Source organism: Pseudorca crassidens, chromosome 2 (genome assembly GCF_039906515.1).
Source record: "Pseudorca crassidens isolate mPseCra1 chromosome 2, mPseCra1.hap1, whole genome shotgun sequence".
Lineage (NCBI taxonomy): Eukaryota > Metazoa > Chordata > Mammalia > Artiodactyla > Delphinidae > Pseudorca > Pseudorca crassidens.
In genome coordinates, this window is record NC_090297.1 from 88112648 (window position 1) to 88126184 (window position 13537).

A 13537-nucleotide genomic window follows, 5' to 3' on the forward strand; every position below is an offset into this window, starting at 1 on the left:
AGAGACAGACGAAAAATCTGGAATAGGAAGAAGACTAAGTGCGTGCAGAAAACGGAGGGGCGCGGGCTCATTCTTGCCTGCGAAGCCGCTTCAGTGCCCTCCGGGACCACTCCCAACTCCACCGTTTCATTCATAACTTTCTGGTCTGGAGGCCCCGCCCGGCTCCTCAGGGCCCGGGACCGCGTTTCCTGTACAGCAATTGGTGGACGACAACAAAGCCTTAGCAACCGGCTCTTAGTGATCCGCGGGGCGCTTGGTAACTGGGGCGCGGTGCGGGCGCGGAGAAAGGAGCGGCGCTGTCCCTTTAAGGGATGGCCGCGGAGCCGTGAAAGTGGAGGGGGCTGAAGGAGGGCGGGGAAGAAGGTCTGGGGGCGGACCCAGGGGCAGGAGGAGGAGGAAGAGTTGCTGCTGAAAGAAGGTGGCGAAGGAGGAGCCGGAGCAGCTGCTGCCAGCCGGCGGGCACCAGAGTCCTGCCCGCTGCCGCACGAGTAGCCACGGGCGCGAGCGGGGCCAGAAGTCTCCTCCTCCATGATCCCTTTGGGAGCCGGGGGAAGACTTTGCCCGGCCGTGAGAGCTGGTCTGCGTTTCCCAGGCGCGGCGGCGGCGGCGGAGCAGCGGCAGCAGCCGGGTCCGAAGCGGAGTGGCCACAGACCGGGGCGTGTGCGCCCCGCTCGGAGGGTGCTCGGGTTCCCCACGGAATGTCCCCGGGGCGCCCTGCGCGCTGACCCCCCAGCCGCCTCCGCCCTCGGCGCCTGCTGCCTCTCTCGGGCGGGCTTGGTGTTCGGGACAGCAAGCTTCCCGGCTCCTGGGCAGTGGGGAAGCCCCCGGGGGCGGGTGACCTCAGCTGGCCAGGACCCAGCCCTCCCCCGTGCGTATCTCGCTTAAGATGGCAGCGGAGTCAGGGGAACTAATCGGGGCTTGCGAGTTCATGAAAGGTGAGGAGCAGCCGCCCCGCATCCTCCAACCCTCCGTCGCCCCCAACTCTTTTCACTTCTCGCCCCAACGTCCCAACCACTGTCTCCGGCTTCTTCCTGGGCCCCCAGCGTATTGCGGTCGCTGCGCGGGCTCTCGTCCCCTCTCGGTGCTATCCTCTCCCCGAGGACCCCCTGCTTCCGGCTTCTCTGTCTTTCTTGCGTCCCTCGTTCCCTCTGCAGCGCGCTCGGAAGGCCTCTCCGCCCGATAATGGGACGGCGCCGGCCTCTCCCGGGCTCCTGCATGCAGCGGCTCGTGCGGATCCTTTCGGTTGCCTTTATCCTTCTACTGCTGGACTCGGTTTTCGGGACATCTCCAGACACAAACCCCGTCTCTCCTCCCTTCCTCTTCTTGAAGTCTCCGGAGCTGCAGGGGAGAGGCTCGCCTCTGGCCTCTCCCTTCCCCTTCCGCAGCTGCTGAGGTCTGGACATTTCTGAACCAAACTTGCATCTCCAGTGCTACGGGTACCCTCAGCTTCTACCTGCTCCCGCTGGCCTGAACAAGGGGGATATGGGAGCTCTGCCCACCGCTGAGTTCTCAGTCGGGCCCTCTTCTCGCTTCTCTAACTGGTATGCTCTTGGATCTCTGTCGCTTTGTGGGAGAGATCAGGGCTCTGCAAGAATTCCATGTGTTAATGGGGTCTTTAAATAATGGGTGGCGGTTGTTATTTTGATCTTGTTGCATTAGCAACCCCCCCTGCCCCCAGCTTCCCTACTTCTCATATGTTTTCTCCTGTCTTTTAAACTTGTCTTTCAGATCGGTTATATTTTGCTACTTTAAGGAATAGACCAAAAAGCACAGTAAATACCCACTATTTCTCCATCGATGAGGAGCTGGTCTATGAAAAGTAAGTTTCTTTCTTTCTTTCTTTTTTTCTTTTTTTTCTCAACCATTTAGTGTGTTGGCTCTTTGGTGAGGAAATGCAGTGCACCTTTATGGCAGTTTTATTCACCTTCCCCCCGTGGTGCAAGCAACAAATCCAATTTCTTTAGGCTCAGATGCTTGGGGAGAGGTGCAGGGAAAGTTAACATAATTTGAACCTATCGTCACCTCATTTCTTTTAGACCTCTATCTATATCAGTTCTTCCTACCACCGCAATAAACTGCAACCGTAGATTCCTAACACTCCCCAGAGCAGGACCAGGGAGACGCACCCTCTGTCCTTGCCAGATTCTGTAGCAGGCCTGTGAATCAGTTCATGGAGTATTTATTGGAGCACCTACAGAGTACAGGGCAGTGTGTGTATTGAGTTTATCTGTGTGGTAAATTATTGAGTTATTTTATTTGGGTGCCCCAAGCTTCACAGTATTATTATTTTTGCCTTTGAGGAAGTGGTATAGGAGTGCTAATTTACATTCTTTGTTTACTCTGCCTCTGTGGGATTAGGATTTGAGAGTGTAAGATACAAGTAGGGAACTGTTTTCTGTGAAAGACCATTGATCTACAGGAAAAAGATATCGTATAGTATAGTAAAAACTTAAAGAGAGATAAATCTCTACTTAATAAAAGCAACATATAATAAGGAATAAGAAGGCTGAGTTGACATAATTATGTCCTTTTATTAAAAGAGCTAGTGTTTCAGAGTTGTCCAGCATATTCTAACAAACATTTAATTTTACTTCCTTGTTTTCTTAACCAAACGTGCAATTAAATGAACATAGTTAAATGAACCATAGTTACTTAGTAAGCTTCCTAGGACTTGTCATGTTAAGAGGGATTTTGGCAGTTCTGCCAAAGGATTTGTGGGTACCACCAGGTATTGGAAGAGTGAGAGTATTCTCAGACTTCAAGAGCATATCTTTTATTTGAGGGAAAACATTCTTTAATTTCACTTAATCATAGGGATTCTTGAAACTGATGTCTTCGGGACATTTCTCTCAGTGGTGCTGGGAGCAGGATGCTCCTTGAATGGCTGAAGTGAAAGTGGGAATGAAAGAGCCCTTTGCTGCGGCTCCTGAATGCCCAGAGTTGCTGGGCAAAGAGCTCTAAATCCCTGGTGTCAGATTACAGCTCTGCTCCTCGATAGCATGGAGTACTGCACTGCCTGCTCTCTGACCTCTGGTACCTGGATGATGTCACTGCCAGCAGTGTTTATGGAGTGTTCATTCTATTGTTGGGAATGTGCATTGTTGTCGCCCTCTTTTTCTGGGTGTAGGGTTTGGGGACCTCTCATGAGTCCGAGGGTAGGGACTGTGTATATGCCATTATGTTTAATTCTTCAGTGATGTGCCAGAAGTTAATATGTCACTGAACAAGCTCCAGGCCTTGAGGTCTAAGTTGCTTCTCTTGGGATTGCTAGATGGTAGATCTAGCAGAAAATTACATTTAGTCAACTAAACACAGTCAGTACTCAGTGGTTTTTTGATTCTACTATTAATATATGAGGAAAATTTTTTGTGTGATTTTAATGTTAGTATTTTAGGATAGGGCTACAAACCACATTCTTCTTATATTGATTCTACTGTATTTCTGGTGTCCTGTAAAGAAAGACTTGCTGGAGAGACCATCCAATTTATATTGTGAGTTTTGATGTCATTCAAAACTATGATGAGGACTCCAGTCTGGGCAGAGTGTGTATTTCTTTTTATTTGAGGTGCCTAACTACTATGCCACAGTAGTGGCTATGGTTCTGATCACCCACACCTCCATTTTTTTGTCACCTCAACATATTTCACAGGGCTAGAGGATGTAGTGAATACACGGATGATGGATGCATATGTTACCTTCAAGGAGCTCCAAACCTGCAGGGAGAAAGACAGGACTGCAGTGAGACGGAGAGAAAAGATGACTGCCATAGAGTAACATAACCCCTGTGCTGGGGGGAATTCATGGGCATTGGGGAGCACTTCTGGTTGAGGGGTTCAGAAAAGGCTTCATGAAGGAGTTAAGACTGGCTTGAAGGATGGACAGAGATATGAGATGAGAGATCCCAGAAGTGGGAACAGTGAGGATGAGGAGGGAGGCTCTGGCGTGTGTTCAGGGAATAGTAAGACCTCTGATTTGCCTGGTGTGTGTACAGGTTCAAGTGGGGCTGTGTGATAGGAAGCTGAAAGGTCAGCTGGGCAGATTGAATGCAGCATGGTATGCCATGGGACTCTCTTGAGGATCTGGGGGCAGTCCAGGGTATGACTGGACCTATGCTAACTGCAAATAATGGCAAACATTTATTGAGCATTTAAATGCATGCCAGATGCTGTTCTAGGTGCCCCATAACTATTAATTTATTTTATGTTCACAACAGTTTTGAGGCAGCTACTATTACCATCCTTAGTGTGCAAACGATGAGAGTAAGGTACAGAGAGGTTAGGTAACTTGCCCAAGGTCACAGAAGTAAGAAGTAGCAGACCTGGAATTTAAAACCAAGCCCTCTGGTTCCAGAGTACATATATCCTCTCTAAAAAAATTAATATGATGCTATCGTCACTTAAGATGGATTAGAGAGGAGGTAGAGCCCACCTAGAAAAATTCTGAAATGTTCAGTGGGGAGAAATAAGTGTCTAGATTAGGACTGGTGGCAATGGTGGTGGGAAGAAGGGCTCTGAATCCATGTGACTTGGGAACACATCAGGTGGGTGGGTTGGTGGGGTGCTGAGGAAAAAGAGGGGTCAAAGAAGTCTTTAAGACAGCCTGGGTCATGGTGAACCTGCTGGGACCATTGACTGAAATAAGAAGTAGGGCAGAAGAATTGGCTTTAGTGGGGAGATCAGGCATTCCGTGTTGGTCAGGTTGGAATTAAGGAATTTAAGGGATGTGCACGTCAGTGTTGGATATCACATAAATTTGAAGTCCTTAAATTTGGGAATTTTCCACAAAGAGATGATAAAGCCTTGAGAATGATGTGATTTCTGGGAAGAAAGAAAAAATATCAAGGCCTGTATTTCATAGGCATGACCAGGATGAGAGGAGCAAGGGAAAGAGGTGGAAATAAGCAGCCAAAGAGGTGGACAAATGCCGAAGGAGAGAGAAGAAAGGGGAGAGGGACAGAAGTGGTGCAATCCATCTCTTCAGCTCCACTTCAGGGAGGTATTGAATGAGAGAGACTGTAAAGCCCCTGAAGGATGAGTAATATCTGGGTTCTTCTATGGAGGACGGCTTATGGTGAGGAAAACCTTGACTATCTTATCAGATTGTACATGTCTCTAAGGAAAGGGGAATATTAGTATGCATAATCACACAGGGCCTGTACAGCCCTGTATCTGTGTAGTTATTTGCTGAATGTATAAGTGAAATACTGCCTTTCTGACTAAATTATCACCCTGGAAATGCAACTATTATTTTTGAATCAGGAAGTAGACTCTTTAAATATTAGGCTGTGGGCATTCTGGACACAGCTGTGTTTTGTGCAGATGTTTATTTAGCTATGGAGAGACATTAGTGCATTATGATTGAAATGGCAACCTTCTGAGAAGCTGGTGGAGAAAATTTAACAAAGTGGCCTTATGAGGTCAGGCTGTTTATTAAAAATGAAAGTATGAATTTTCTCCTTGATTTTTTTTTTTTTTTTTTTGCGGTACGCGGGCGTCTCACTGTTGTGGCCTCTCCCGTTGCGGAGCACAGGCTCCGGACGCGCAGGTTCAGCGGCCGTGGCTCACGGGCCTAGCTACTCCGCGGCATGTGGGTTCTTCCCGGACCGGGGCACGAACCTGTGTCCCCTGCATCAGCAGGCGGACTCCCAACCACTGCGCCACCGGGGAAGCCCTCTCCTTGATTTTTAAACAGAATTTATCACATTGATATAAAGGCCTGAGCAGTTTTAGTAAAATGTGGTTGATAATAAACATACATTTGTCCTTGGTTTATGATTTCACAGATCAGAATTAACATCAGCGTATAGACTAACACACTTGTGGGAAAAAAGTAGCCCCATAAAAAGGGAGCCTTTCAAAGATTTGTCTGTATGTGATTAAGCTGCAAATAATGTACAACCCTCCAGAAAGGCTAGTTCTTTGGTTTTGGAATTGGGCCGTGTAATCTAAAGAGAGGCTTACTTTTTATAACTTGGCTCAAATTTTTTTTGGCTCAAAAGTTAGCAAAATCAAATATTTTAATTATTATAACCTTTGTGTGCCCCTCTTAATGGTGATGGGTGTAGGGTTGGATGTTTATGCATAGAAAGCCAGTTTGCTATAAAGGAGAGTGTAGAGGTCTTGTCCATTTTCATTTCTTCTCTCCTTGTGTTTGCAAAGGAAAGGTATTGAAAATGCAGGAGAGAACCCTTCATGGTCATACTCTGGGGACTGAATATCAAGCAGTTTCTGAAACGATTCAAAGGATTTCACCAAATGTTTTAGCATGGAAGAATGAGCAGCCTCTAATGAGGACTAATTAGCTAACTTGAAGATTTAAATACTTTAAAATGTTCAATTTTCATTTAAACTTTATTAAAGCAGCCTGATATTAATACAACCGGGAATTTTTGGATAAGTAATTTATAGAAGAATGATTTCTTTTATGTAGCCTGTAGCATAGGTGTGAGTTGAAATGTGAGCCTAGGACATCTTTGAGAGAAATACAGAAAAACTTCTCTTGCCCGGAAATACTTGTGGGAATGGATATTTAGGTTAGATAGAGGTAGGAAGAAACACTTTTGGTTTTTCAGTTTTTATTTTAAATTTAATGTGTAACAAGTAGGTTTATTTAACGGACAGCTGAATGCCATCTAAGCACATATATACGTACACAGATATGTGATCTTATAAGAGCCTTAGGGCCATCATTTGGTACCTTAGCTTTCATTATAAATTGCAATGATATAGACAGATATTTATAGTCCTGTGACAGGCGATGTTCTATATCCTTTATACACATTAACTCAATCTTCAGAGCAACCCTAGGAGTTAGGTGCTATTATTATCACCACTTTATAGATAAGGAAACTGAGGCCCAGAGAGGGTTATGTAGAGCTTAAGGTCATTGAGCTAGTAAATTTGCCCTGAAGTCTTGCTCTTATGCTTCCAGCAAGTTCCCAGTTGTCCTGAGCCTGGTTGGGGGGAGGGTGCAGAACAGCTTTGCCCCTCCCTGGCTCACGTGGCCCTTCTAACTTGGGTGGTGATGGCTTTGACAGTAAATGTGCTGCTGACGTTGTGTGCACAAATTTGTGTGCAGGCTGTATCTGGGAATGTGTGATAGTAATTAAAATGTTTTTCCACGGCTCCACTTTTGTGGGTGTAATTTTGCTTTTTCTCCTTTCAGTGGACTGCCCCGCCTAAAAAGGAGAGAGAAAGTAAATTGAGTTAATTATCATTATATATTAATAGGAGAGATGAGAACAAAAGCCCAGTTTTTATAAGCCTGTGAAAACTTTTTGCAGGCTGTCTGGTGAAATGTTCTTGCTGCTTAACTGGTGTAACATAAGATGTAATGATTTCTGTATAGAATTCTCCTAAAAACTTGGAAAACTCTTTAGCTTTTAAAAGATGGTATAGGTTTCTACTTTCTTCCCCTGTTCTCCTTCCTCCCATCCTAACCTTGCAGAAATAACCCAGTATTGTTCAGGGCCACTTTTTCCACTCTCTGTTTTGAACGCATGAGTTTTAGGCGTGTGCTTGTGTATGTGTACACCTGTGCACATAAACAGGAGTACTATGCTGTGTACGTGATGAGGAAATAGACATATCTGTATACATTCACTGGTCAGTTCTTAATTCTGTGACCCACTGGAGTCAACTGTTACTTTCAGGATATTGATTTATTAAATAGTTGCTGTTTTGACCTCCTAGGCATTCACAGTGGGTAGTCAGTCTCTGCTCTTCATAAGGACAAATTGTTACTCGGTTCTTTCAGTTTGCTTGAGATAAGCCTGGTGAAAATGCAAAATTTAATGGAGGTGCTGAGGACTCAGTTAAAACTGACAGGGCTAGTCTTAAAAGGGCAGCCTGAGAGAGGGATCCGAATAGACTGTACGAGAGTCCAATGAGGAGCTGTCTGCCGTCCAAGTTCTTTGTCAGCCAAGTCACCACAGGGCAGCTTCATTATTGTGTTTGAAGTAGATCCCTAAGACATCAGATGTTCTCATTTGTAAGTTCATAAACACATTCCAAAGCTGAAATTAAATGACCTTTACTTAGCCACAGCTTAATACACCTTCGTGCTTAAAAAACAAAGAAAAAGAAAAAAAGACTCGACACATTTTTATGGGAAGTGAAAAAAGCAAAATTTAAAAGAAAGTTGTAAGCGGTTGGAAATAGAGAAAACTTAACATTTAGATGGGATAGATTTTGGTGCAGAGCACTGTGCTAATGCTTTGGGGATACACAGATACATAAAGAAGGAAGTGGAAACAATACATTGCAAGGCAATATATGACAAAAGCTGTAAATGTACATATTAGAAATCTAAGAAAGGAAGAGATATAAAGGCTATGATATTTGAACTAGCTTTTGAAGGGTGTGTAAGAGCAAAAGAGTAAATTTTATGATCTCCGTGAGGACAAGTACTGCCTATTTTTGCTCACCACTGTATCCCTATACCCAGCACAGTGCCTGGCATAGAGATGGTGTACAAGAAATTTTAGCTGAATGAATGAGTGAGTGAAGAAGGAGGAAAGAAAGAAAGATTTCAGTGTTGGGGAATAGCAAGATTCTGTCAGGTGAGGCAAAATACTTGCAGTGCAGAGAGGTCACAGGGGAGGCTGGAAACATGGTTGGGGACTGGCCTATGGAAAGCTGTTTGGATCTCACTTCTGCTGGTTTATGAATGACAGGGAGACGGAGCAGAGCTCTGCTTAGGACAGATACTCCCATGGCTGGGAGGTGGGGTGTCTGTTGTCTGTGGCCAGGCTGGTTTATGGTTGTAGCAATGGGAACAGAAAGGCCCGGTGGGGGAGAGGCTAGAGAGGATGGAGTGACTGTATTTGGGACTGACCAGATGAGGGGGTGGGGGAATTGAAGGTTAAGTTCAAGGTTTCTGACTTGGGTGATTGGGAGAAAGGGACACCTTAAAGTAGGCCATGTCTGTAAATCAGATGGAAGAGCTGCCTTTTTTGTTGCCTTGTTTTATTTTGGGGATGGCGAAGAGAGGTAAAAACGGGGGGTCTATAATGAAAGTGGTCTATAAAGGGGGTCTATAATGAAAGTGGACGAGGAGTCTTTGTGTTTTGTGATCTTTCAGCAGAAAATAGACAATGTCTGCTCTGGATATTTAGATATTTACTTGTTTAAAATCTGGGGAGGTGGGTGGGACAGCTGATCTCAAGTTCCTTTCTGGCTCACTGATTTGAGTTGGGCTTAAGCGTGGAATTCATTGTTTCTTTAAAAAATTTTTTTACATTTAAAAAGTTGGTTTTGGGCTTCCCTGGTGGCGCAGTGGTTGAGAGTCTGCCTGCCGATGCAGGGGACACGGGTTCGTGCCCCGGTCCGGGAAGATCCCACATGCCGCGGAGCGGCTAGGCCTGTGAGCCATGGCTGCTGAGCCTGCGCGTCCGGAGCCTGTGCCCCGCAACGGGAGAGGCCACAACAGTGAGAGGCCTGCATACCACAAAGAAAAAAAAAAAAAAGTTGGTTTTGTTAATCACCTAAATATTTCCAGGACCACCAAAGAATCAGATGTTGAATGAGAACCATCAAATATATTGCCGTATTTATTAAAGGATGTAACAGTCCTGGTCCTCGACAACTTGGAAACATCTGATAAAGGATCACGATTACTTGTGATTGATAGAGAATTCCTTTATGGAAAATAGTTTGTGTGAACTAGAGTTTTTGAATAAAATGTTTCATTTATTAATTTATTAGTTTAATATTTTGGTCTTAAAGACGGTCACGTCCTATTGACAAATTAAAGAATTTGCTAGTTTGGACTTCTTCTTTTCTTATAAAATTTAATTTTCTTTTGAGAACCGGAAAAGATGGTTTATTTCAGATTTGCTCTCCTTGATGGATATACTCTTGTAATGCATTTATCTTGTCTGAGAATGTGGCATTTCACTGGGGCAGCTTCTACAAAGAGTTAGAAAATCACATCTTAAAATATCAAAGCAGTTTTGTAATTTATGGAAACCTTCCTAAAATGAATGTACATTTTTGCCTTGTTAAAGAATTTACTGATTATGATTTGCTTTTTTTTCTGTAATACTCAGACTCTATTATTATGAATACATTGGTTGTATAGTTTCACTGTAATTCAGGGATAGTTTTAGGAGCTCCTAAGGAATAAAGGGATCTCTGCTTATGTAGCAGATGGTGCCTGCTTGCTAAATGTCTTTTGTCTTTTAGTGGTTTTAATTTATTCAGTCAGTTTTTGATGATGACTACCATGAGTACTTTCTAGGTGTTGCATACTGTTGGGTTAGCTTTTGACATTATTATCAATGTACCAGCTGCCAGTAGCTGCCTTCTGCCTATGATCTGTCTGATGAGTCTAATATACTATGGGCATAGGAACTAGATATCACATTTTATACAAAATAAGGCTAAATAGACTCCAAGCGAGTCTGAGAGTGTTTTATAGACATCGCTAAAGGGCATGGGTTTGTGACAGGCTTTAGAAAAAGCAATGTGACTTTGTTTTTTGGCTTACTTGTGATTCTCACTTATATTCCAGATTGAGATTTCGGAGTTGGGGATCCTTGTATAACTGATTTCTTATTCTATACATTTATCGTCCTTTTAAGAGAGTGTGGAATATATGCAGCATTTACATTAGTCCTGGTAGTCAAATTAGTGATCGTCTGCAGCTGAATTAATCTGAAATGCTAAAAACATTGTATTTTTTTCTAAGTGTGTGATAAAGAAAAGGGTTAAAAGGTCTTTTCTAGGGAGCTGTGAATAGTGGGCTTGAAAATAGTGTCTTTCATGTTCTGCCAGATGCTTTAACTAGTGTCAAATGTGTTTTATTTTATATGGCCTATAGCAGATTGCCTACAGCTCTAGAAAACCCCAAAGTAAAGGTTTAGAATGATTTTAACTTGGCAAAACTCTCAGATAGAATTGAAGGGGCTGCTAAGCAAAAAAGGAGTTGGGATGGTGCTTAGTTGGGGTGAGTCTTTTTAGATTGGGGGTTACTTCTGGAGCAGGTCACATTGGGAGCAAGCCAGTAATAAAGATGCAGGCCGGGTGCGGGGGAGACTGTGGAGATGGGTGCTCCCAACCTTTCCCTGCTCTAGAGAGGTGGATGACCTCGCCATTCTCCATCCCCCTCACTGTCCTTTCCTTCTTAGGTTATTTTTGTCAATTTTGTCTACTTAGTTCAATTTTGTACCCAAAGCTAGTAAAATGTGATGTCGGATATCTTTCCCCAGATTTGACCTGGTGTATAGTTTAGGATTAAATGGAAGAAGGCGGTATTTTTGCAAATGAACCAACCACGTCAATCTTTCATTCATTTACTCAGTCATCTCTGTGCCAGGTCCTAGGGAGACATTAATGAGCAAATTTTAACCCAACCCTGTTCTCATAGAGTTTATAGTCCAGTGAGGCTTTGGGAGGCCATTAATCAAATATTGAGACATAGGACTGTTTTGTAAGTTCTCTGAAGGAAAGACCTGTGGTTTTGGAAGCACATAACAACGAAAAGTGGCCTGCAGGGTGAAGGGGTGCGTGTGCGTGGGCGCGTGCGTGTGTGTATGTGTGTGAAGTGGGGTAACAACGGAGGTGGAGGTAGAGGTGGGGGAGGGATCAGAGAAGAATTCACTGAGGAAGTGTGACTGGAGCTGAGACCTAGAGGATAAGTGGGTGTTAATTAGGCCAGGGAGGGTAAAGTGCCAAGGGCCTGAGGCAAGCATTAAAAGAAACAGCTTGGTTGGAGCTTGCTAGTACTAAAATGGGGAAAATGGTGCAAAATGAGGCCCTAAAGAGAGATAGGTAGGGGCTGCATCACCCTGGGCCTCACAGACAAGTTTGAGGGTTTTGGTTTTATTTCCAAGAGCTTAGAGAGGTAATGTGATCATTGCTGGGTTTTAGAGTAATTACTTTCCTTTTCAGGACCTCACTTGCTTTATGACATGTGAGGAAGGTTAGTCTTTTGTGTAAAGGGGATCAGTCCCCATTCTGTTTTTTACCAAAGTCACATGCATACTGTCTGCATGGCCCTCTTGCCTTCAATACCTGCCATTAAACAAAGGGGTTAATTTCCACTGCTTGAGAGTGTTTCTGTGGGAGTGAATTTTAATCTTGCCAGTGCATTCCTGAAAAAGTCTTCTTTTGTTTACCTTAGTTTGAGAGTCAGTGGGGTTTTTAATTAATTGAACTGCTCCAAAGAGGGAAGTTACAGCATTACAGACCCTGGTGCTGAAGGTTCCTTGATATCATTTAGTCTGTCTTTTGGCTTTAAGGCAAAGCAGCAACCCATTTTACAGAAGCAGCAGCTGAAGGCTTAGGTGGCCCTGCTACTTGCCCCAGGTTAATAAGGTGGTGAGTGGAGAAGGGTTCCTCATATTCCCAGTTGTGTATCTGGACTTTCCTAAAAACCTAGATAATGTACCAAAGGACAGGCGTGAGAGTTGATATTGGGATCCTCTCCTTCCTTTGTGATCTCAACAAATTTACTTACCTACGTAAGGTAAGGTATTTACTTACCTTACGTAGGTAAGTAAATAGTACTGATGTGAAGGTTCCTACCTTATGAAGCCGCTCTCTGGACTGTGGCTTTGTTTTCCGGCTATGTAGAAAGCATAGTGAATATAAGGAAGAAAGCTGTGAGGATCTTTCTGTTCTCTGAGGAGACACTGAGGAAAATGCCTTCTGTACCTAGACCCAACACACTGAGAGGGCAGAGTGCATCAGACAGGGCGAGCAGCCCTTGAGAGACATTTGAACTGTTGAATGGTTTGTTTAGTATGGACAACTAGAGTCATAGACAATCTAGACCATTTTATTTATATATATATATATATACACACACACACACACACACTACAATATATATAATATATATACAATATTATATATTATATATAATAATATACTATAGTATATTATTATATATAATATATATAATATGTGTAATATACACACTATAATATATAATACATATAATAGTCATATATAATGGCTAGGAATGTGATATGATAGGGTAATATAATATAATATAATAGCTGGAAAGAACTTTGGAAGCCATCTAATTCAGCATTTTTATTGATAGATGAGGATGTGGAGTCCCAGAGAGGCTAAGGCATCAGCCCAGGGACTTTGAGGGATCAAGCTGAGACACGAACCCCTTGCTTCCCAATGGTCTTTAGTTTTCCATCAGTCTCTAGGTGACTGATGTGGAGCGGGAAGCTTCTTAGATGTCTAGCCTCTCTTCCCTAGGAGGTAGGCATCAATGTGACTGTGGTTTGTTATACTTGAGCAAAAACTCAGACTTGTACTTTGATCTTAGATTAATGTTTGCTGAGCATTTGAGACCTTTTTGAAATGTGATCATTGTGAGTTTCAGCCATGTACAGGATCTTTATCATCAGACTGGAGGGGTGCTGATAATATTTTAGTGATAGGGAAAATATTAGGTGAAGTGTATAGCCCAGAGATCAGTGCTGATTAATTTCACCAAAATTTTGCACATATGTACATACACACACATCCACACACATCTCACTGTGCTTTGGAGGATACTGCTATCTTAGCATTTA

At 43.6% G+C, this 13537-nt stretch overlaps 1 protein-coding gene across 5 annotated transcripts in view; it reads left to right on the plus strand.

Annotated features, from left to right (window-relative positions):
- Window positions 1-395: 395 nt before the first annotated feature.
- Window positions 396-13537, plus strand: part of CDC14A (cell division cycle 14A) — a 184150-nt gene continuing 171008 nt past the window's right edge. For 4 of the 5 annotated variants that reach the window (XM_067727043.1, XM_067727039.1, XM_067727040.1 and 1 more), the window contains exons 1-2: window positions 396-935; window positions 1729-1819. In XM_067727043.1, coding sequence (XP_067583144.1) covers window positions 887-935; window positions 1729-1819 — 140 coding nt within the window. In that variant the 5' untranslated portion in view covers window positions 396-886. The remainder of the gene's footprint in view (window positions 936-1728; window positions 1820-13537) is intronic. The other variant, XM_067727044.1, reaches the window with a different exon arrangement.